We start from the raw sequence: 26,074 nt of genomic DNA on the forward strand, positions 1-26,074 counted from the left end.
TTAAAAAAAAAAACACCCTTGACAAAATGAGCCTCAATCTAATGTTAAAAATTAACTTTTCGGGTGAACCTCCACTTTAAGAACCACTGATCTAAGACTTTCTTTCATCCTGACAATTTTTTTTCTTAACCACAAGGTGTCAGTATGGTCCTGAATATGGGATTTTGGTGGGCATGTAATTCATCTCTATGGCCAATAGGTGGAAACCAAATCACATTTTTTACCAATGACTAATACAGTGGCAGCTTTATAGTAAGCCCCAATAAAATGGCATTTGGTTTCTAAAGCCCTGTGTATAAAGATAAGTGTTATAATAGTTTTTATGTGTTTTTCCAACCCTTTTGCATCTCAGTGCAACTGATCCCCTGCAGACAGTTCTTGTCTAACATGCATACTCCAGTGATCGGTGATATTTCTCAGGACAAGTTTCCTGATGGTGACAACAATGTACCATGTCCATAGGGATTTAAATGGCTTCTTTCTCAGAAGACTGTGTGACAACCTAGAAAAAGAATTGGAAGTGAAGGACGCAGCATTATCGCCCTATACTAGGAAGCAAGTAAACAAATACCTTCTTGGCAGGATCTCCAAGTATTATTTTAGTGCAATCTAAATATTTAAAAATAAAAATGTCTTTCAAATATTCAAATGTTAACCACTTCAATACCAGGCACTTTCCCACCCCTTCCTGTCAAAACCAATATTCAGCTTTCAGCGCTGTCGCTGTTTAAATGAAAATTGCGCGGTCATGCTACACTGTACCCAAACAAAATTTTTATCATTTTGTTCCCACAAATATAACTTTCTTTTGGTGGTATTTGATCACCTCTGGGGTTTTGATTTTTTGCTAAACAAATAAAAAAAAGACCACACATTTTGAAAAAAATACGTTTTCTGTTTATAAAAGGTTGTACATAGGTAAGTTTTCTCCACTGATGGGCACTGGAAGGCTGCACTGATAGGTAATTATGGGTGGCACTAATCGACAATAATAGATGGCACTGATGGGCATCACTGATAAGGAGGCACTGGCAGGCATTAGTGATGGGCACTGATTGGCACCATTTGTGGGCACAGATTGGCATCTTGTGTCGAATCCGCCGCTGAGACCACTTTAATCTGAAAGCGGACCACCCACTGTTCAAAAAGATACCAGGGTATTTTACGTCAAAGTAATGATGTGTATATATACAGTGAGCGGTTCAAAAGTGCTTAAAGGGGTTGTAAAGGTTTGTTTTTTATTTTCTAAATAGGTTCCTTTAACCACTTAAGACCCGGACTAAAATGCAGCTAAAGGACCAGGCCCCTTTTTGCGATTCGGCACTGCGTCGCTTTAACTGACAATTGCGCGGTCGTGCGACGTGGCTTCCAAACAAAATTGGCGTCCTTTTTTTCCCCACAAATAGAGCTTTCTTTTGGTGGTATTTGATCACCTCTGCGGTTTTTATTTTTTGCGCTATAAACAAAAATAGAGCAATATTTTTTACCTTTTGCTATAATAAATATCCCCCAAAAATATATATTAATTTTTTTTTTACTCAGTTTAGGTCGATACGTATTCTTCTACCTATTTTTGGTAAAAAAAAATCGCAATAATCGTTTATCGGTTGGTTAGCGCAAAATGTATAGCGTTTACAAATAGGGGGTAATTTTATTGCATTTTTATTAATTATTTTATTTTTACTACTAATGGCGGCGATCATCGATTTTTTTTTTCGTGACTGCGACATTATGGCGGACACTTCGGACAATTTTGACACATTTTTGGGACCATTGTCATTTTCACAGCAAAAAATGCATTTAAAATGCATTGTTTATTGTGAAAATGACAGTTGCAGTTTGGGAGTTAACCACAAGGGGGCGCTGATGGGGTTATGTATTCCCTGAAGTGTGTTTACAACTGTAGGGGGGTGTGGCTGTAGGTGTGACGTCATCGATTGTGTCCCCCTATAAAGGGGACGACACGATCGATGTAGCTGCCACAGTGAAGAACGGGGAAGCGTTCGCGACGGAGCGGCTATAAACGAATAGCCGCGGCTTTGTCCCGGATCGCTCCCCGAGTTAAGCCGCCCGCAGCGGGGGGGGGGGGGGGGTCCCGATCGGACCCCCGACCCGCGGAAAGGCAAGGACGTATATATACGCCCATTTGTCTGTCCGCGCCATTTTGCGGATGTAAATAGTCGTGCGGCGGGCGTTAAGTGGTTTAGAAAATAAAAAACAAACTTTTACAACCCCTTTAAAGAGAGTGCACAGCAGATACTGTTTGCTTTCAGACTATCCCTCTCAAATTGAAACCTCATGTGGAGGACAGCTAGGGAGGAGGAGAGTAGCTTTTAAAACTCATTCTTCAGGGAGATTTAATCCCTGGTGTCTATAAAAAATATGAGAAGCCAGAGTGACATTTAACCTAAAAGCCTATTTACATATCACTGAAATATTTAGTGGGGGTAGAACTAACAATATTCTAATAATGACTTTCTGAAAGTCAATGTTTGCATTTGCTTAGGCACACTCTATACATTCCACATAAAAATAATTAATACAGTGAAACCTCTGATTTGGGAGTAACGCGGTTAACGAGCATTTCGCAATACAAGCATTTTTTTTTTTAAATCCCGACTTGCAAGTGTTGTCTCGCAAAACTAGCAGGATTCAGCCACAGCGGTGTGTGCAGTACCGCATTTGGCCAGAGGTGCCCGAGGGTTTCTGAGTTCAGCCGAGTATTTCCGAGGCTCTCCGGCGCCCCACAGGCTCTGGCCTCATGCGTTATTGCATGCCAAAGAAGTCATTGCGGAACAAATTATTTTAGTTTCCATTGACTTCTATGGGGAAACTCGCTTTGATATGCAAGTGCTTTGGATTACGAGCATTCTCCTGGAATGGATTATGCTTATAATCCAAGGTTCCACTGTATAATGTAGCCCTGGTGATTTTTAACAAAAGGGGGAGGGTAGGTCTGTTGACATGGAAATATAAACGAAATCTGGCCATACATGGATTGAAATTCCGCGCTGAAACCAAATTCCGAACCATGTATGGGGCAGGGAGGTTCTACAGAGGTACTGATTCACTTCTGTACAACTGTTCTGTCAGATTTTCCCGACTCGATTAGCGCCTATGATTGAATGTGTGGATGGGGGAATCAAATCAGTTTTTTGCCTACTGGTTCAATGAAAATACCTGACTAATGTAATTGCACACCACTGCCTGCAGACACTAGGGGCATCGCTGAGCCGAGATCTGTACAGCAGCAGATACAAGTTCACACTTTATGCCGCTTCTTTTACATTTCTTATTTTGGTTTAGTTTTTTTTTTTTTCATGTTTTCTCCATGAACTCCATTATAATAACAACACTTATTTTTCATTTTCTACCAGTGCAAGTTTGACGCCGGCGCCCTACTTCTGACAACTCATAGACTTGTATGGAGGGACCAGAAAAATCATGTAAGTAGTTTACTGCAGGAATGTAAGTAATTGACGCAATTTTAAATGTATTCATAATCAAAGCTTTATCAGTGCTTATAATAGACATTCCTTCTCCATCTAATACCTTGTACCCATACACAGGGGCAGATCCACAAAGAAATTACGCCGGCGTATCTATTGATACGCCGCGTAATTTCAAATTTTGCGCGACGTATCTTTGTTTTGTATCCTCAAAACACGATACGACGGCATCTCGGCTAGATCCGACAGGCGTACGTCTTAGTACGCTGTCGGATCTAAGCTGCAACTTTTCGGCGGCCGCTAGGTGGCGTTTCCGTCGAATTCCGCGTCGAGTATGCAAATTAGCTATTTACGGCGATCCCCGAACGTACGGCCGGCGCATTTTGTTTACATCGTTTGCGTTCGGCTTTTTCCGGCGTATAGTTAAAGCTGCTGTTAAGAGGCGTACTCAATGTTAAGTATGGGCGTCGTTCCTGCGTACAATTTTGAATTTTTTACGTCGTTTGCGTAAGTCGTTCGCGAATAGGGATTTGCGTAGAATGACGTCACCGTCGGAAGCATTGGCTTGTTCCGGGTTAATTTCGAGCATGCGCACTGGGATACCCCCACGGACGGCGCATGCGCAGTTAAAAAAAAAACGTTGTTTACGTCGGGTCACGACGTATTAACATAAAACACACCCCCATTACATCCATTTGAATTCTGCGCCCTTACGCCGCAACAGAAGCACTACACCGCCGTAACTTACGGCGCGAATTCTTTGAGGATTCCAAAAAAAAAAAGTTACGGCGGCGTAGTGTATCTTAGATACGCTGCGCCCGGAGGAAGATTACGCGCAGGTACGTGGATCTGCCCCAGGGTGTATATTCGTCTTTCACATTGAGTATGCTGTGCAGGAGGTTTTCAGGCGGTATAGCAGTGCTATTTTTAGCGCTGTACCGCCTGAAAAACTCCTCAGTGTGAAAGGGGCCTAAGAGAGTGCCCCTAATCCGTTACCTATATAGAAGACACCTGGGAGCCAGAATTCTTGCTGATTGTTATAGGAACAAATACTTTATTTCACTCATTAAAATGCAAATCAATTTATAACCTTTTAAAATGCGTTTTTCGGGATATTTTTGTTGTGATTCTGTCTCTCTCTGTTAAAATAAACCAACCTTTAAAAATATTGACTGATCATTTTTTTGTTAGTGGGAAAACATACAAAATCAGAAGAGGATCAAATGTTTTTTCCCTCACTGTAGGGGGCTCAGAAAAACACCAATGTATTGAGAACAATCTGTATAGAGAGGCCCCCCTAGACTGCTGGTACATGTTATTCAGGCAAAAAGGGACGTGACAGCCTCAATACATGTCAATAAGAGTAAAGCCAGCGACTCAGAGTGCAAAGAAAGCAATCAATACATGGAAGCATATAGCCGATTAAAATATAGTCCTACACATAGTGATATGTGATTGATTAGGTCCAAATGATCACAAGAAAGTGTTGCACGCCATTGTTGCGAGTGGCTGAAATTATCAGGCAAAAATAAGATCTATCGTATTATGACTGTATATGGTCTATTAAACGCAATCACTTAATCGATCTGAGTTACAATCAGTTCTTCGGACACATGCAGATAATCAATCAATCAGACGCAATCAACAACATTCTGCCACAGCCAGATTGAGAGCCAGTCGCCACAGATTGAGAACTAACCAAATCAATCAAATGGAGGGACTTGGGTTGAGATTTTTTATTAATCTCAGTAATTTTAGTTGCATTGAATTGATTGATCATTTCCCATGTGTGTGGCCACCTTACCAGTGCATGTTGTGGAATATAGGAGTCGCAGGGAGGAGGGAGTTGTGGTAAACTTTGATGATTTAAATGTCAAGATATTGGGGTGTTACCAAGGCTCAAAAGCCAGCACCCCACATTCAGATTTAAAACTCCAGCTAACAGATTATAGTAGTCCTTTTGGACAGGCAAGTGCCATGTGCAAAGTGGTAATTGACGTTGGTACTTAGTAAATTTAATGTATTATTTCTCTTTTTTTTAGGAATTCTGTATTGCAATTCCTCTTTCCCAAATTGTGTTTACAGAAGAGCAGGCAGGAGGCATTGGAAAAAGGTAGGTGTTTCATGTTGCATTTTATATTTTACAGTAATGCGGATAAATTTACTAAAGGAGTAGATCGAGCATTTTGACTTTCAAAGTGAATTTTCTCTCCAAAGAGAATGAAATTAAGTTGTGCCGACTTTAATCTTCCAATCATGTGTAAGCAAATATATAAATAAATATATATATATACCTTGTTTATGATTGGGTATACTTTTGTAAAGTCAATTTTACTGTTTCACCTAATTCACTATGTGAAAAATCACTTTGTAAAGGGAGAATTCACTTTAACGGTCAACATATATGACTAATTTAGTAAATCAGTGTATATGTGTGATCAGACAGGGTCACATTTGGCACTCTGCTAGTGAATTTGGTAACCTGACCGAGTATTACCATTACTGATCCACAAGTGGTTGTTTTTTGTAAGTATATCAGGCAGTACAGCTTACTAGTACAGTAGTACCTTGGATTACGAGCATAACTAGTTCCAGAAGCATGCTTGTAATCCAAAGCACTTGTATTTCAACAAAGCGCGTTTCACCATAGGAAACTCAGATAATCTGTTTCACAGCCACTGCAGGTCTATGCAATACTGTATGTGGCCAGAGGTGCGGGGGCGCTGGTGTATGCAGTACCGCATGTGGTCAGAGGTGCGGGGGAGAACCGAGTGTCTCTGAGCGTCACAGTCTCCCCCCCGCACATCTGGTCAAATGCGGTACTGCACATCCCAGCAGCTTGAATTCTGCTCATCTTGCAAGACAACACTCGCAAAGCAAGTCAGGGTTAAAAAAAAAAAAAAGAAATTGCTTGTATTGGGAAATGCTTGTAAACCGCGTTACTCGCAATCTGAGGTTCCACTGTAAAGGGGCAGAGATACTGTTGAAGATCACACAATGATGCATTGGTTTGACCATAGTGACTCCCTTCAACCTTTGGAAAATGGGATATCCCATGTCCTTTTTTGCGCTCAGTTGTGGGAAATTAAGGCTACATTCAGACGCCTGCCAGCACAAATTGGTGGATTCATGCCTGCGGTTGTAAACGCTGCTTGCACACGCGTGTGCGACCAGTGGCAGCTGTCAGATTTTTACAAATAATGACAGGTGGTGCTACTGTTCACACATAACTACTTATCCGAATGGTAACATAAGGATCCATGTGATAAGCAGTTGAAGGCCCTTTCTTGCTGGGACTTGGCTTTGTCAAACCATGTCTGACTGGTCCACATCTCTTGAGATATCTAGCCACTGTGGTTGATCCCCTGTTTATTGAATGTATGGAGCAGATGGGTGACATTTTAGCTGTGACTGTTTGCTGGAAGCCTCCTGTCTCTTCTCCCCCATGTGCCTCATGTCGGTGCATATGTGTAAGACTGTTTGGCTGGGTTGCAGAACCTTTGTGCAAGAAGCACTTGACCCACATGGCCTAAGAGTTTTTGTTCAGAATTTTTTTTTTTCCTACTGTGGATCGAGCTGTGTCTTGCCTAAACCAGGTGCTCTCTATTGACCAAATTCTCGTACGAGTTACGCCGGCGTATCTCCAGATACGCCGTCGTAACTCTGAGTCTGAGCCGTCGTATCTTGGCGCCTGATTCAAAGAATCGGATACGCCAGAATTTGTATAAGATACGACCAGCGTAAGTCTCCTACGCCGTCGTATCTTAACTGCATATTTACGCTGGCCGCTAGGGGCGTGTACGCTGATTTACCCCTAGAAATATGTAAATCAGCTAGATACGCCAATTCACGAACGTACGCCCGGCCTTTTGCATTACAGATACGCCATTTACGTTAGGCTTTTCCCAACGTAAAGTTACCCCTGCTATATGAGGCGTAGATGAGGCGTACCAATGTACGAATTTTCCGTCGATTACGTCGTTTGTGTAAGTCGTTTGCGAATAGGGCTGTGCGTAATTTACGTTCACGTCGAAAGCATTGGCTTTTTGCGGGTTAATTTGGAGCATGCACACTGGGATACTTTCACAGACGGCGCATGCGCCGTTCGGAGAAAGCGTCATTTACGCGGGGTCACCATACATTTACATAATACACGCCCACATCTTCCACATTTGAATTAGGCGGGCTTACGCCGGCCTATTTACGCTACGCCGCCGCAACTTTGCTTTGAGAATACTGCACTTGCCTCTCAAAGTTGCGGAAGGCGTAACGTAATTAGGATACGTTACGCCCGCATAAAGATGCGCGCTTCTACATGAATCGGGGCCTATATCTACATCTTCCTATAAAGGATCCATCCGATAAGCAGTTGGAAGCCTTTTATTGCTGGTGGGTCCTGCTGTGGCTTTGCTTTGTCAAACACTGTCTGACCAGTCTAAATCTATTAAGAGGACTAGCCACTGTGGCTTATTGAATTTATGGAGCAGATGGATGAAGTATTAGCTGTGCCAGTTTGCTGGAAGCCTCCTGTCTCATCTCTTGCATGTGCCTTATGTCAGTACATATGTGTAGGACAGTTTGGCCAAAGTGCTGGGCTGGCAGAACCTTTGTGCAAGGAGCACTTGATCTACATGGCCTTCTAGTTGCATTGTCTTTCCAGACCAGCTCTTGGTAACATCATTAAGGATGTTACTGGTGGGCAAGAGCACCCGTCTTCTCCAGCAGAAGAAACCTAGGGAGCAGACTGCTAAGTCATCTTACTCTCTGACTGTCAAACACGTTCAGTTCTCTGGTCCTTCGATTCCAACATCTAGAGACACCCAAAGCTTGGCTTCCAGCCCTCTCTCAAAGTCTGGCATCCCCCTTCCCCCCTAAACATCTTTTCTCCACATAAGCAAGCATGGAGGTGGTAGATACTGTAACGGTCACTACCGTTTATGACCTTGCATCAACCCACGACAGCTTATCGACACTCCAACCAACAGGCAGACCCGATCCATTCCATAAGAATTCCCTCAATAACGAGACTGACAAGCTCTGTTACTGCGTCAAAATATGAACTAACTTTTAATGTTTTTTTTCAGTCTTATATACAGTACAAGGCATTAAAGGAACAATCAACTCCCCACCCACACATCACACCGTGGGGGCTTCAATCTCATTGAAAGTATCACACAATGAAAGGTCTTCCAGGAGCCCAACTCAATTAGCATGTCACTAGTCAGGGCTAATCATAGAATGAGTCACTATTGACTGGTTGGGTCACAATTAACCAACATCTTGCAGTATCTCAAAATCCTGCAATATGAACTATCAGTGATGTCCCCTGTCCTGTAATTTAGGACATAATTTCTCAGTCACCCTATGGCCCTATCGGACATAAGGTGACCCTAGACATAAGACTCCTTGGTGACGCCGGTACCGGAGTACCCCTCATCCTTACAAAGTCTCTGGGTGTCCCGGGTCATTCCGTTACAGATACAAATACACCTGGCCACTTGTTTGAGACTTAGATGGAGGAAAGATTCTTGTGTCAGCTGATCGCGTTATCCCTTTTTATTCTCCATATTGCACTGGAAATAGAAAAGTGAGCGCCATTGTGGAGGCAACAAGAAACGACCTTTCGGACATTTTTACACATTAGGTTCAGTTTGGCTAAACTTCCATCTTTGTGTATAGTGTGCTAGATGAACACGATTCACATAATCTTGGCTAATATTCATTTTTTATTTTTATTTAATTTTTTTTTTGTTTTATGATCATAAATAAGTCTTTAATTTTTCCAGTATAAAAGTTATATCCCTCTTCCCCATGTTGTCCTGGCTGATGACAGTGGCAATATGTTTAATGATCTATATTTTTCCATGAGCTGCTTTTAGACTATCAAAGGCTTAATTTATCTGCTATCTGTGTCTGGCACACGTCAGCCTGTTTCCGTGTGAATATTTCAGCTCTTGGTCCCCAGAGAGCTCACCATATAATGTAAATATAGGGACACTAGCTGAGAATAGTGATCTTATTTTAGCAAGTAGAATATCCTGTATAGAGACATGTAGCGGAATGTGCAAACTGCAATTGCTGTAGTTTATAAAACTATAACATTTAAAGTGAAGGTTCCATCAAAAAAACTATTTTGCTTTAAACTCTAGCTTACGACTAAAAAAAAAAAAAAAATTTTATTTTTTTTACTCATCTGGAAATGCCTGTTGCTATGCGGTCCCACGAAATCTGCCTTTGAATCCACCTAGGATTCTGACATCATCTCCCTCTAATGCTCATGGGAATTGTGTGTCATCATTTCCCAGGATGCAGTGCGCTACCCAATTATCACTTAAGACTTCCAGGAAGTAAGTGCCTGTAGGCTTCACATTGCCCTCAAGCAAAATGACAACGGTGTGGACATAGTTTTATAAACTATCTTTTTTTGAATATCTATGCAGATCGGCGGCAGATTGTAAAATAGTAAGTGACCAGATTTATATTATAAAAACGCAGGATGAAAGGACATACATTTAAAAAATGCTAATTGTGGTTGGAACTCCGCTTTAAATATCTCCATATACATTTCTTACAGGTTAACTGTTTAGAGTTACAGAGGAGGCCTTAGGCTAGAATTATTGCTCTAACATTCGTAGCAATACCTCACGTGTGGTGTGATCACCTTTTATGCATATATTTGCGCAACTATTGTATGCGTTCGCTTTTGCGTGTGAGCACGGCGGAATGGGGGGTGCTTTAGATTTTTTTTACTTAGATATTTTATTACCACTTTTATTCCTATTACAAGGAATGTAAACATACCTTGTAATAGAAATAAGGAATGACAGGTCCTCTTTATGAAGAGATCTGGGGTCAATAAGATCCCATATCTCTACTCTACCTTTAAAGGAACACTAAAGCTTCTTTTAAAAAATAAATAAAATAACAAACATGTTATACTTACCTTCACTGTGCAGCTCGTTTTGCACACAGTGGCTCCGAACCTGGTCTTCTGGGGTCCCTCGGCTGTCTCGGCCCCCCCCCGCAAGAACTTTTCACCTTCAAGCGAGCATTGGTGGAAAGTCCTTGCGGGCGCGCTCCTGTGATACAGTGAGCAGCTATGGCCGCCGGCTGTATCACTCGGCACTGTCCCTCTGCGCGCCGGGTCATTGTATATGATTGACAGCAGCGCTAGCCAATGGCTGTGCTGCTTTCAATCAACCAATGAATGAGCCGAGAAGCCGGCCCAGAAACCTGTGCGTTCACGGTGGGGGACTTTCGAGGGGTCAGGTAAGTAAAGGGGGGCTCGGGGGGGGGGCACTAATGCTCGGATGTTTTTTCACCTTAATGCATTAAGGTGAAAAAACATCTACCTTTAGACCCCTTTAAAAGCAAAAGATCAAAAAAAAATTATCTTTTGCTTTAAAAAAGTTTGCTTCGGCCCTAGACCGGACGTGATGTCATGGCGTCACTCAGGTTCTTCATAGAGGTGATAAAAGACGTTCTGGTCTCTGGTAAACTCTATGGCTAGTCTTGTGACCCATCGGATCGTTTTTTTGGGCGCGCGGGTAAAGACGGTAAGCCTGAGAAACACTAGGGAGTGGCGGAAGGAAGGTAAGAACGCTCCAGCTGCTTCGAAAAGCGATTCAGCAGCTAATTAGCCGCCCGGACTGCTTTCATGAGAAAGCCAGTTGCTGGCTGAAAAAAAAATACCGGGATTATGGCTGACAACTTCAGCCCTAACCCCAGTAAACCACTTGCAAAACGCATATTGATGTTACGTTGAGTAAATAGATACCGAACATGTTCCGCTTTAAAATTGTGCACACTCATGGAATGGTGACAAACTACAGTATTTAACACCTCTTGCATATGTGTGTGCGATCTATGTATGCGCTCGCCTTTGGACACAGAGCGTCTTTATATTCATTACGATTAGCTGTGTCAGAAAATGTCTACAAATAGTATGTTCACAAGTGCTGTTTATATTTTATCATTATAAAAATTGTGGCTTTGGGCTTTAAATGCAATAGTGCCATCTGAGTTCCTCATTAAATGTGTATGTTATCTGTGCTTGCAGTGCCAAAATTGTTGTACATCTCCATCCACCTTCTCCAAACAAAGAACCTGGACCGTACCAAACTAGCCGCTACTCTTACGTCAAGCTTTCATTTAGAGAACACGGTCAAATTGAGGTAAATATTACATGTTCTGATTGTTTTCTATGTTTTTCTCTCTTCCTTATTTCGTTTTACTATAGTATATTTAGCTTGCCTTATAACTTTTGTTGAATATTTGTTAAAGTGATTCTAAAGGTTGTATTTTTTTTCTTAAATAACAAACATGTCAGGCCTTGTACTCACGGCAGGACATGTCCGATGAAAACGGTCTGCAGACCGTTTCCATCGGACATGTCTGGCCGGGGACTGCCCGGGGACTTCTGTTCGATGGCTATACACACCATCGAACAGAAGTCCGCACGTAAACAATACGCGGGGCGTGTCCGCGGTGTCGCCGCGTCGATGACGCGGTGTCGCCGCGACAATGACGCGGCGACGTGGGCGGCCTGCTTTTAAAATGCTTCCACGCATGCGTCGAAGTCAATCGACGCATGCGAGGGATGGCGGGCGGCAGGACATGTACGGTAGGTCTGTACAGACGACCGTACATGTCCGGCCGGACAGGTTTCCAGCGGACTGTTTTAAAGCAAGTCCAGGAAACAGTTGTCCGCTGGAAACCTGTCCGATCCGCCCGAAAATGGTCCGCTCGGGCCAACACACGGCCAAACATGTCTGCTGAAACTGGTCTGCGGACCAGTTTCAGCAGACATGTTTGGTCGTGAGTACGGGGCCTTATACTTACCGTATTTATCGGCGTATACCGCGCACTATTTTGTCCTGAAAATCAGGGCAAAATCGTGGGTGCGCGGTATACGCCGATACCCGCTTTCCCGCGCCGAGTTTGAATACTGCGCCGGCATATACCGAGCGCAGTACACTCGTGTATCTTCGGGCAGTCTCGGCGCCTCTCGCGCTGACGTCCTGAGCGTACAGGACGTCAGCGCGAGAATTGCCGAGCCTGCCCGACGATACACGAGTGTACTGCGCTCGGTATATGTCGGCGCAGTGTTCAAACTCGGCGCGGGAAACGAGCGGGGAGGATGCGAGGACGCCGGACCCGACGAAGAGGACACCCGAAGCCGCAGACGGACGCCGGACCCGACGAGGCCGCCGATGGACGCCGCGCAAGACACCAAAACTGTAAGTACAAAAAATCTTTTTTCCACAGGAATTCGGGCAACTTTAGGGGTGCGCGCTATACGCGGGAGCGCGCTATACCCCGTTAAATACGGTACCTGCTCTGTGCGATGACTTTGCACAGACCAACCCAGATTCTCTCTTTTGGACCTGGCTCCCCCCCCCCCCCCTGCTGAGTGCACCCAATAGCAAGCCTCTTGCTAGGGAGGGACTTGAGAAGGCTTGCTCCCGTGAATGGACGTTGCCCATTCATACACAGAGCACAACTTGGCCCCGCCTCCCATGCTTTTTTTACTGGCTCACCTTCCCCTCCATTCAGTTCTCAGAGATTTCCCCACTGAGGTCTGCAGAGTGTAATTTCAGCTCCTCGTCCCTTGCTTTCTTAAAGCTCAGACAAGCTGTATAAATTTATTCAAAGGAGCTTGGGGGAGCTCATGTCCATAATAGAGGTGGGAGTGACACAGCCCCAAATGATACACAATGACTCAAAAGTGATATGGTCCAGAAATATTTAGACAGAATAAAGGTGGATAAAGCACCTGGACCAGATGGCATCTACCCACGGATCCTAAAAGAATTGAGCTCTGTCATTTCAAAACCATTGTATGTAATTTTTAGGGACTCGTTAATGACTAAAATGGTATCACTGGATTGGCGTAGGACCAAGTAGTGCCCATATTTAAAAAGGGAACAAAGTCTTTACCAAGTAACTATAGACCTGTTAGTTTAACTTCTATAGTTGGGAAGATACTGGAACGTTTAATAAAAGACCACATGGATGAGTTCTTGCTGGAAAAAACTATTAGCAACAGACAGCATGGATTTATGAAAGACAGAAGTTGTCAGACAAACCTGATTTCCTTTTATGAAGAGGTAGGTAAAACCCTGGACAGAGGCGTGGCTGTGGACGTGGTATACTTGGATTTTGCAAAAGCATTCGATACAGTTTCCCAAACACGGCTCATATGTAAGGTAAAGTCTACAGGATTGGAAATATCTGTTTGTAAATGGATAGAAAACTGGTTAAAAGACAGAATTCAGAGAGTAAAGGTTAATGGAACTCAGCTATGAAGAAAGATTAGAGGAACTGGATTTATTCACTCTTGAGAAGATTAAGGGGACATATGATCACCCTGTATAAATACATAAGTAGTCCATGTAATGAACTTGGCGTTGAGTTATTCACTTTAAAACAAAGTTCCACTCTAAGCACTTCTCACTCCCTTAGCACTTCTGATCGGGCCGCCTAGGTAACTTGAGTGGAAGTTCTCCTCTCCCCCTCCCTCCCTGCAATCTTCTGGGACACGTCACTGGTCCCAGAAGATGGCCTGGGCATTGAGGAGACGCAGCATGACCTGTGCATGCACACCTGGCTCTGGTGCCACAAACGGTCACACCTGGGTGCCCACACTTGTAATGCCAGGGAGAGGTGAGGGAGAAAACCGAGGGTTTGGGTAGCTGGATCATGGGACAGGGCAGTGTGTGTTTATTACCAGTCAGCAGCTACACTTTTTGTAGCTGCTGACTGTTAATAAACACAAAAACTACTGGAACTCCGCTTTTAAGTTTATCAGAGGACAAGGGGGTACTCTTTACATCTGGAGGAAAAGAGATTTAATCTCCAAATACGGAAAGTTGTCTTCCCAGTAAGAGATAATGTGGAATAGACTCCCTCTAGAGGTGGTTCTGTTCAGCTTTGTAGATTGCTTTAAAAAAGGCCTGGATTCTTTCCTAAATGTACATAATATAACTGGGTACTAACATTTATAGGTAAAGTTGATCCGGGGGAAATTCCAATTGCCTCTTGGGGGGTCAGGAAGGATTTTTTTTCCCCCTGCTGGAGCAAATTGGATCATGCTGTGGGTATAGGATTGTGTATATGGGATTGTATGTTTTTTTTCCCTTTTTATTTGTTGAACTAGATGGACTTGTGTCTTTTTTCAGCCTGACTAACTATTTTTCTTTATCGTTACATCACGGGACACAGAGCGGCATTCATTACTATATGGGTTATATGGAGTACCTTCAGGTGTAGACACTGGCAATCTTCAAACAGGAAATGCCCCTCCCTATATAACCCCCTCCCATAGGAGGAGTACCTCAGTTTTTACGCCAGTGTCTTAGGTGTTAGTCATGGTTTAGCTTGCCTCCGCATCCTTGGGATTAGGTGAGCTACCGGTTCTGTCCAAAAAAGCCTGAGCGCTAAAGTGGTCAGTAACCGGACCCCAAACCCTTGGGGTATAGCCCATAATGCTTTCTTTTTAAGAGAGCTGGACCCTGGGCCCAGAACTTAGAAAACCTTTGGGCGCCTAATGTTTTCTGTTTGCCAGGGTGCTGTATGGGCCCAGGACAGTGGATCCTTCATGGAAGAAGAAGGTTCCCAGGGCCTGAAGGTCTAGACATCCCCACGGAGATGGGGGAAGATTGGGCCTCTTGCTTTGCAAAGTCCTGCGGCATGGAGCAGGTAAGTAAGGGGAAAACTTGCGGAACTTGGCTCTTAGCAAGTTTTTTCTGGGAGGTCACAGGGGACATGCCTAAAAGTTATGCATTGCATCTGGCAAACCAGTCACATATCATGAAGATAGGATGGCTCTATATGTTGTTATTCCCCTTAAAAAAGTGACCTCCCTGGTAGTATTGGAAAAGCTGTGAGTGGGGCCTTTTGTGTACAATGTATGTGTGTGTCAGAGAGCTATGCTTACCTGCAAGCCTCCAGGCGATGCTCTATCCAGTCCTCTTCCTCATGCCTGCAAGGCAGGCAGAACGCTGTCCTCCTCGTGTGTTCCAGGCCTGCGGCTGCAGGAACAGAGAGGCCCTTCCTCCCATACACCCCCCCCGTCGGCGGGCACGCGCGCGGCGCGCGTGCACGTGTTTATAGGCGCATTTGGCGCCGTTTTAGCTGGGGGGGGAAGGGCGGGTCAGTGATTTAAGGAAGGGGCGGCCCTTCCTTGGATACCACAGCTCATTCAATACTATGGTTTGAGGGAGGAAGGACTGGAGTGAAGCACGGGGCGCTGAGGACACACAGTGGCCAGAAAGAATACTACAGTCTTCAGAAGATTGTGGTTTAGCCTAGGAATAGGCTGTTTTTTCTTTTCCATCTCATAGTCTTTTCTTTGGCAATACTACTCAGGGGGATAGAATGTTTTTTCTTGCCTAGATTGAAAGAAAAAAAAAAGGAAAAGAAGTTTTTTTCTTTTAAAAAAAAAAAAAAAAAAAAGTGTCATCTGGGGAAGAGGAAACATTTTTTATTCCCCAAACAGGTGTTTGGGCATTTAACTATTTATAAGTCCCAGGTACCAATAAGTAGCAGGTGTACCTCGGTATTGTACCATGGCATCAAAGAACAAATCAGAGGGTACAAAAGGTGGGGATTCCCCCACAGGGTCTGAGGTCTCGGATAGAGCTATGCCGCTGCTTTCCCCACTGGGAGCCGTTGGGCCATCGGAATCGGGGGCTGGAGCTGACGCGAGTCAACCCAATCCTAAGATGGTCACGGAGGAGGTGTTACTTACCTCTTTAAATGAGATGCAGAAAAGCATGGGAAAGATGATAGCCGCAGCTATGCGGGGTAGTAAGCGGAATAGATCTCCGTCACCCGTGCGCGGACCCTCGGAAGAGGAGGTCCTTTCCTCTGGGGAATTGGACGACCTCTTGGACAAGGACCAAGTAGGTTCAGGGATCGATGATCCGGATACAGAGGAGTCTGGGGCAGTCTCCCTGAGGGAGAGCTGGTGGATTCAAGACTTGACGGACTTGGTCCATAAGGCATTCAACCTGCCTATACCAGATCTCCAGGTATCGACGGTTTCAGCTTTGGGCTCACTGAGGGCGCCTCAAAGCAGGGCGGTGTTTCCGATCCATCCTCTATTGGAGGGAGTCTTGTTCCAAGATTGGAACAAACCAGACAAGGTTTTCTTACCACCTAAGAAATTTTCTGTCTTGTATCCTATGGAAGAAAAGTTTTCCAAGAGATGGGCTTCTCCTGCAGTAGACGCAGCCATCTCATGTGTTAACAAATCGTTAACATGCCCTGTAGAAAACATACAGGTTTTCAAGGATCCAGTTGATAAACGCTTGGAAGCACTACTTAAAAACTCCTTCACTGCTGCAGGGGCAGTAGTACAGCCAGCCGTGGCTGCGATTGGAGTCGCTCAAGCTTTATCGGATCAATTTAAGCAAATGCTTGAACTTATTCCTGCCGAGCAGGCAGAAGAATTTTCGGATGTCCCTAAGGCCATTTGTTTTACGGTAGACGCTATCAAGGATTCTATCCAGCAAGCGTCACGTTTATCGTTATCCCTTATCCATATGAGAAGACTCTTATGGTTAAAAAGCTGGGAGGCTGAGCCCCCATGCAAGAAGCTCCTGGTAGGGTTCCCCTTCCATGGAGGTCGGCTCTTCGGAGAAGACCTAGATAAATACATTCAGACCATTTCAAACGGCAAGAGTACTCTCTTGCCAACTAAGAAGAAGGTTCAGGGGCCTGCGTTTAAACGACAGTCCTCCCCTGGACAGGGGCCCTCTAATGCCAAGCAGTATCGACGGCCCCCTGCAAGAACAAACTTCGGCTTCAACAGCAGATCACAAAGACAGGCTGTTAGAGGCAAGAGGCAGTGGTTTCGCAAACCAGCAAAACCAGCCCCCAAGTCTACCTTATGAAGGGGCGCCCCCACCCACGAAGGTGGGGGGAAGGCTGCGACTCTTTTCGGAGATTTGGGAAGCCAGCATTCCCGACGAGTGGGTACGGTCTTCCGTGGCCACAGGCTACAAGCTAGAGTTCCTAAGGTTTCCTCCTCCTCATTTCCAGGAGTCGAGGACTCCAAACGATCTGGAGAAAGGAGCCGCATTAAGATCGGCTCTAGATCATCTACTTTCCCAGGAAGTAATAGTAGAGGTACCAGTCCTGGAACAGGGACTGGGTTTCTACTCCAACCTATTCATCATCCCAAAGCCCAATGGAGATGTCAGGCCAATTTTGGACCTAAAGATGGTAAATGCATACTTAAAAGTCCGCTCATTTCGGATGGAATCCGTGCGGTCAGCAGCTGCCACACTCCAAAAGGACGACTTCATGGCGTCCATAGACATAAAGGATGCCTACCTTCATGTTCCAATTTATCAGCCACATCAAAGATATCTACGCTTTATGGTGGCTTCGCGTCATTTCCAATTCGTGGCGCTTCCCTTCGGGTTGGCTACGGCCCCCCGCGTGTTCACGAAGGTTCTAGCTCCAATCCTAGCCAAGCTAAGGATTCAAGGGGTCACGATCCTAGCATACCTGGACGACCTCCTAGTCATAGACCACTCGTCTCCCGGCTTGGAGCGAGCAGTGGCCCTCACGGTCCAATACCTCGAGAGGTTCGGCTGGGTCCTAAACCGGGAAAAGTCAGCATTCCAGCCCACAAGGCAATTGGAATATCTCGGCATGAGATTAGACACAGAACAACAAAGAGTGTTCCTACCTCTGAGGAAGGTCGAAGCCATCAAGGTGTTAATCCTACTGGTTCTAAGCAAGAAAGAACCGACTATTCGCCTATGTATGAGACTACTAGGCAAGATGGTGGCTACCTTCGAGGCGGTGCCATACGCCCAGAGCCACACTCGCATCCTGCAGGCAGCCATCCTGTCAGCATGGAGCAGAAGGCCACAGGCCTTGGATATCCCGTTGCCACTCTCATCAAGAATCCGGCAAAGTCTGTGTTGGTGGTTAGACCCTCAGAACCTACTGAAGGGAAGGTCTTTCAGCCCAGTGGCTTGGAAGATAGTGACCACAGACGCCAGCCTGACGGGCTGGGGAGCAATTGTGGAGGGTTCCACTCGCCAAGGTATTTGGGCAAAGCCAGAGAAGCTGTTACCCATCAACATCTTGGAGCTCAGAGCTGTTCGACTAGCCCTCAGGGCTTGGACGTCGAAATTGCAGGGGTTCCCGGTGAGAATTCAATCAGACAATGCCACGGCAGTGGCATACATAAATCACCAAGGGGGAACCAGGAGTCAGGCCGCTCAGAGAGAAGTGAGCTTGATTCTCCTATGGGCAGAGGCTCATGTGCCCTGCATATCGGCAATATACATTCCCGGAGTGGACAACTTTCAGGCGGACTTCTTAAGCCGCCAGACTCTATGGCCGGGGGAATGGTCTCTGCATCCACAGGTCTTTCAAGCACTCTGCCAAAGATGGGGAGTGCCGGACGTGGATATCATGGCATCGAGACTCAACAAGAAGCTAGACAGGTTCATGTCCCGGTCAAGGGATCTGATGGCCTGCGGAACCGATGCTCTGGTTTGCCCTTGGCATCAGTTCAAACTTCTTTATGCGTTTCCCCCGCTCCAGTTACTACCCCGCCTGCTGCGCAGGATCAGGGTGGAGCGCATACCAGTCATCCTGGTAGCTCCAGCATGGCCCAGAAGGGCATGGTACTCACTAATCCTAAGGATGGTAGTGGGAAACCCTTGGACTCTGCCTCTAAGGCCAGACCTGCTATCGCAAGGTCCGATCCTCCACCCTGCCTTACGGCATCTAAATTTGACGGCCTGGAAGCTGAATCCTTGATTCTCAGGGGTAGAGGTCTGTCTCAGAAGGTAATCTCTACCCTAATCAGAGCCAGGAAACCGGTCTCTAGGGTGATTTATCACAGGGTCTGGAAGGCCTATGTAGGCTGGTGTGAGTCCAAGCTATGGCTTCCTCGCAAATTCACCATTGATAGAGTTTTAAGTTTTCTCCAGCTAGGAGTGGATAAAGGATTGGCATTAAGCACAATCAAAGGACAGATTTCTGCTCTGTCAGTGTGGTTTCAGCGGCCGCTGGCCACCCACTCGCTGGTTAAGACCTTCCTTCAAGGGGTCTTACGTATTAAACCTCCAGTTAAATCCCCGCTTTCTCCGTGGGATTTAAATCTTGTCCTGTCAAGTTTACAGAAACAACCGTTTGAGCCGTTGGCTGAAGTTCCTTTGGTTCTACTGACAAGGAAGTTGGTATTTTTGGTTGCCATAGTTTCCGCAAGAAGAGTTTCGGAACTGGCAGCCTTATCCTGTAAGGAACCATATCTTATATTTCATAAGGACAAGGTCGTTCTCCGCCCTCATCCTTCCTTCCTACCGAAGGTCATATCCAGTTTTCATTTGAACCAGGATTTGGTATTACCATCCTTCTTCCCTAAACCTACTTCCAGAAAGGAAGGGTTGCTGCATACCTTGGATATTGTCAGGGCCATGAAGGCCTATCTTAAAGCTACAGAGAAGATCCGAAAAACAGATGTGCTGTTTATTCTACCGGATGGGCCCAAGAAGGGGCAGGCAGCTGCAAAGTCCACCATTTCTAGGTGGATCAAGCAATTAATCACTCAGGCCTACGGCTTGAAAGGGTTGCCTCCTCCAGTATCATTAAAGGCTCATTCTACTAGAGCCATGGGCGCCTCCTGGGCAGCACACCACCAGATCTCTATGGCTCAAGTTTGCAAGGCGGCAACCTGGTCTTCTGTCCACACATTCACAAAATTCTACAAGTTGGACGTAAGAAGGAATACTGATACTGCCTTCGGGCAGGCAGTGCTGCAAGCTGCAGTTTGAGACCCTCGGATCCCGGGGGCTCCTCTTTTTTTGAGTTAAATTTAAAATTTAAGATTATTTTTCTCAAATAAGTTGGATTTATTATGATTTGAGTATATCTCTAAATTAAATCCTTTTGTCTTGGAGATGTTCTCCCTCCCCTCATTGTAAGCATTGCTTTGGGACATCCCATATAGTAATGAATGCCGCTCTGTGTCCCGTGATGTAACGATAAAGAAAAAGAGATTTTTAATACAGCTTACCTGTAAAATCTTTTTCTTGGAGTACATCACGGGACACAGAGCTCCCACCCCTCTTTTTGAGGACCATTTTGGGAGGCATACTGCTTGCTACAAAACTGAGGTACTCCTCCTATGGGAGGGGGTTATATAGGGAGGGGCATTTCCTGTTTGAAGATTGCCAGTGTCTACACCTGAAGGTACTCCATATAACCCATATAGTAATGAATGCCGCTCTGTGTCCCGTGATGTACTCCAAGAAAAAGATTTTACAGGTAAGCTGTATTAAAAATCTCTTTATTGTGGCACTTTGAACTGATGTAAAGAAGAAAAGACTGCAGATAAAATGGTGAAGGGTTCACAACCACTTGCCGACCGGGCCATAGCCGAATGATGGCTACAGCGTGGTCGGATAATTCTGGGAGGGCACACATGACGTCCTCCCAGAATCAGGCGCACACATGGGAGTGTCCACAAGTGTCCCGAGAACGCATCGCGTCACGGATCGGGGTAAAAGGCCAATCCCAGCGGCCCTTTACCACGTGATCGCTCCGTCCAATGGTGGAGTGATCACTGTCAACAAATTGGCGCCATATCCGGTTCTGTGAGGAGAGGAGGAAGAAGCTGTAGCGTGAGGCTGTATGAGTTTTTTTTCTTTTCCAAGTGCCCATCTGTGCCCCAGCAGTGCCCAGCAATCCCCTATCAGTGCCACATATGTGCTCTACAGTGCCACTAAAGTGCCTATTAGTGCCCATCAGTAAGTGCTCATTAGTGCCACCCTATCCCTCATCAGCGCCCGTCAGTGCCATAAAAATGTATAGAAAAATGCGTTTTAATTTTCTTTCCACATTTCCCAAAAACTTATGGAAAAAAAAACTCATTATGGCTCATAGAATATACATTGGGGGTGTTTTCTTTCCAAAACGGGGTCATTTTGTGTGCCTTCAAAAGTGTTATAAGTTGTCAGGAAATTATGTGTACCGTACTTTATGTCCCTAGAACGCCTGAAGGTGCTCCCTGCATGTTGGGCCTCTCTATGTGGCCAGGCTGTGTAAAAGTCCCACACATGTGGTATCACCATACTCAGGAGTAGCAGAATGTGTTTTGGGTGTAGTTGTAAGTATGCATATGCCATGTGAGAGAAATAACTTGTTAATTGAAAAATGTTGTGAAAAAAAAATAAAGAAAAATCTATATGACAATTCTGTATTCTCCCTGTGTTAGCAGTGTCTGTTAATAGAATAATTAGCCTCAGAGTCAGGGCATTAACATGTACTATTGGTCTCGTATTTAGTTCAATCGACGACTGTCAGAGGAGTTAACACAGAGAAGATGGGAAAGGACATCACCCTCGCCCTCTATTCAGATGAACAAAGGCCCACAGGTAAAGTCTGTCTGTCTCTTCCACATCCTCCACATTCCTTTTAGTCTTCAAGTCCTTCTACTGGAACTGTTGAGGACGTATATTGGTTGCAATAAGTTTTTTGCCTACTTTTGTATTGTGCTGCTACATTCCTGGCTCCAGAAAAAGTATATATCCAGAGTTGGATACTAAACCTGTGTTTTTGTTTTTTCATTAAAATTAAACAAAAATTATGCTTATGCTCCGTGCAAGTGGCTTACCTTCTCTTTTTTTTTTTTGTCCCCCAGCGGCTTTATCTGCTCGTCCCCCTTCTCTGAGTTTCCCCTTTGCAAGCAGTGGCGGCTGGTGCTCCAAATTTTTTGGGGGGGCGATAACAAACGAAAAAACAAACAAAAACAATTGCAGCCTGTGACGAGATCCTTTCTCGCCCGGTTCTGCTCTCCCGACACTCCTCTGCTACCAGTGAGTCAGCTTGCAGATTGCAACGTCTGATGGTCCAGTCATCCAAGGTTCCGGGATCCGAATTACAGCTATGTGCCATTCGGACCCATTAAGAACAAACACCAGGCAGGCTGTATGTAAGTTCCAACAGGACTCTTTATTTTCAAGTACACAGCACACTTTTATACAGAATTTTGGAACATCCCACTCCCAACAACCGCTTTCCTATTGGTCAATTGTAAAGTATATCCAGTCTTCACTCAAGTCCTCCTTGACCATGCAAATGAGGACTTGAAATTGTCAACAGGGATTGGTCCAATAGCTTGGATAGAAAGACTTGTGTATTGAGACAGAAGCCCCAGGGGGTAATCAATGTACACAATAACCCGGTCTACTTAATTACTACCTCTGAGAGGTTACATTGCTTTAGACAATAGAATGCTAATTCAATACAGCTGACAGGCTTCTAACCTTTAGAACAATACAAAGTCCTTTAGCGTAAACACATACATCTTAAAACATACATAATAGATTAAATTAACCTTCAATCCCCAATTATAGCCAGACGGACCGGCTCCGACACCCGCTCTTAACCTGCAGAACTCAATAAAAGGTATTTCCTAAGCTGGTTCCACTTAGCATTTCAAAAGCCTTGCATTGAATGTCCCTCTCCTGTGTAACAGATGTCAAGTAGAAACATTTTAATATCTCAAGGTCCATGACATTACTTCCCCTGGGAAACAGTCCAACAGCCGCAGTGGGACCCAAACGGGTCAACTCGAGGATGTTGGGAAAATAGTCTTAAAGTTCCAGGACTGTCTGCTGGGATGACCCATCTGCCTTCCTGTTTTGAGGTCCTGGCCCATAATCGGACGGCAAGAGGCTCACATTCAGTCCTCTCCAAAAGCCCCTGTCCCGGCTAGGTCTGTCACACATCACCCCCTTTGGCAGGAGACTAACACTGGGAGAGACCCCAATTCCGGTACCCACCCAGTACCCCAGATAACTTGTCCCAAACAGAGCATTACTCACCCAGCCAATCTCTGCCTCTCTGAGAACACGCCTGCCGCTGGGGAGAGGCCTGGACTGGCCCTTCTCCCTGGAGTCCTTTCAGCCGCTGGAGAGAAGACAGGGTGGCTGGGCTCAGTTCATCATGCCGTTGGGAATCTGGGCCAACTGGCCACCATTCCTGGGGTATACCAGTGGAGACTGCAGTCCCATCCACTGAGGCTAGGTAAAAATCCCCCGGTGCTTGCAAAGCAAAGCCGACATCCTCCTGTCTCAGTGCCGCACCATGTTCTGGGGTTGTGTCCGTGGAGATCGGAGTCCCATCCACTACCACAGGAACCCCCTCTTCTGTTAGTTGAGAGCAGAGGCCCGGGGCACTCTGCTCTGTTGCCAGCTCTTCCGCTGGGTTGCTGTGAGTGGGGACCACAGTCCCATCCACCGATATCCGCTCAAGCTGTAGTTGTGTGCAGCAGCCAGTAGCATCCTGTCCTGCTGCCAGTGATTCAGCTGGGAGTACGAGCTTTACCACCTCAGCTTGTTGCTGGGGAGGGGGGCCAACCGCCCCGGCTCCCTGGAACTCCACAGTTGGTCCCGGTGCTGGGCAGAGATGGCTAGCACTCTGCCCTGTTGCCAGCACTTCTGCTGGGGGGATGAACATTGGGGTAGTGTCCAATTGCTGGGGAGGGAGAATTGCTTCCTCTACTCCCGGTGGGGATATCTGCTGTTGGGGCAACAGCTCACGCAGATCCTCTCTCAGACTCTCCGGATCCACCTCTTTTTCTGATGCTGGGCAGATGCCAGAGGCACTCTGCCCTGTTGCCAGCACTTCTGCTTTGGGAATGGCAAGCTCCCGTTTTTCCACTGCTGATTCATCAGCCAGGATTTCAGCGTTGTCAGCTGATATTTCCTCATAGTCCCAGGCAAAGGGAGCCCCATCCTGCTGCTGAGCGGAGTCTAGCAGCTGTTTGTAGGCGATTTCCAGCTCATGTTGCCGCTCTCGTTCTCTCTGTTGCCGTTCTCGTTCTCTCTGTTGCCGCTCTCGTGCTCTCTGCTGCCACTCTCGTTCTCTCTGTTGCCACTCTCGTTCTCTCTGTTCCTGCAGCTGGAGGTCTCTAAGGGTATTCTGTATGGCCGTCTCTGATGGGTTAGCACCATATAATGCCAACCGTTGTTGAACTCGCTGCTGGAACAAGTCTTCAACTGACCGGGGTCCTGCATCACCATCCCTCTGATCCATCTCGGCTAGCGCAATGATCAGGGTGGCCTTGTTCTTCCCACCGGTCCCTCCACGGCTCTCAAGCAAGTCTTTTAGCATGGTTCTCCTACAGGCTGCATAGCTGGTCATTCATGGTGGTGGTTTGGAGTTGTCCCAGTAACTGGAGAGCAAATCCCACCGCTGCCAACCAATGTGACGAGATCCTTCCTCGCCCAGGTCCTGCTCTCCCGACACTCCTCTGCTTCTATTGGATCAGATTGCAGATTGCAACGTCTGATGGTCCCGTCATCCAAGGTTCCGGGATCCGAATTACAGCTATGTGCCATTCGGACCCATTAAGAACAAACACCAGGCAGGCTGTATGTAAGTTCCAACAGGACTCTTTATTTTCAAGTACACAGCACACTTTTATACAGAATTTTGGAACATCCCACTCCCAACAACCGCTTTCCTATTGGTCAATTGTAAAGTATATCCAGTCTTCACTCAAGTCCTCCTTGACCATGCAAATGAGGACTTGAAATTGTCAACAGGGATTGGTCCAATAGCTTGGATAGAAAGACTTGTGTATTGAGACAGAAGCCCCAGGGGGTAATCAATATACACAATAACCCGGTCTACTTAATTACTACCTCTGAGAGGTTACATTGCTTTAGACAATAGAATGCTAATTCAATACAGCTGACAGGCTTCTAACCTTTAGAACAATACAAAGTCCTTTAGCGTAAACACATACATCTTAAAACATACATAATAGATTAAATTAACCTTCAATCCCCAATTATAGCCAGACGGACCGGCTCCGACACCCGCTCTTAACCTGCAGAACTCAATAAAAGGTATTTCCTAAGCTGGTTCCACTTAGCATTTCAAAAGCTTTGCATTGAATGTCCCTCTCCTGTGTAACAGATGTCAAGTAGAAACATTTTAATATCTCAAGGTCCATGACACAGCCTCACTGTGCCATGCTATCAAAAGCAGCCACTGTGCCATGCCATCAAACGCAGCCACTGTGCCATGCCATCAAACGCAGCCACTGTGCCATGCCATCAAACGCAGCCACTGTGCCATGCCATCAATTGCCGCCAGTTTGCCCCCTCAAAAAACACCAGTTTGCCCCCTCAAAAACCACCAGTTTGCCCCCTCAAAAACCACCAGTTTGCCCTGTAAAATGCCGCCAGATTTCCCCCTCAAAAACCACCAGTTTGCCCTGTAAAATGCCGCCAGATTGCCCCCTCAAAAACCACCAGTTTGCCCTGTAAAATGCCGCCAGATTGCCCCCTCAAAAACCACCAGTTTGCCCTGTAAAATGTCACCAGATCCTCCCTCCAGCCTCCACTGGCCCTAAATGTCGCTTCAGCCAATCAGGTTACCGGTAACCAGACCCGGTGAACCTGATTGGCTGAGACGCGTGTAAGTGTTAAACAGGGAACGCACACCCTGTGCGTCCCCTGGTTACTTATTTGGAAGCCTGTTAGGCTTTCCGATTACAGCCTAAGAGCTCTATCAGAGCTGCTGGCTCTGATAGACACTTCCAAAGCCAACCAACTGCTGTTATTCAGATGGCCGGCGCT

At 45.8% G+C, this 26,074-nt stretch overlaps 1 protein-coding gene across 1 annotated transcript in view; it reads left to right on the forward strand.

Annotated features, from left to right (window-relative positions):
- The window catches only part of VPS36 (vacuolar protein sorting 36 homolog), a 75,762-nt gene that overhangs the window by 4,909 nt on the left and 44,779 nt on the right, over window positions 1–26,074 (forward strand). The window contains exons 2-5 of the mRNA XM_040340343.1: window positions 3,378–3,446; window positions 5,492–5,562; window positions 11,509–11,623; window positions 21,767–21,856. Coding sequence (XP_040196277.1) covers window positions 3,378–3,446; window positions 5,492–5,562; window positions 11,509–11,623; window positions 21,767–21,856 — 345 coding nt within the window. The remainder of the gene's footprint in view (window positions 1–3,377; window positions 3,447–5,491; window positions 5,563–11,508; window positions 11,624–21,766; window positions 21,857–26,074) is intronic.

Source organism: Rana temporaria, chromosome 2 (genome assembly GCF_905171775.1).
Source record: "Rana temporaria chromosome 2, aRanTem1.1, whole genome shotgun sequence".
NCBI classification, from domain to species: Eukaryota; Metazoa; Chordata; class Amphibia; order Anura; family Ranidae; genus Rana; species Rana temporaria.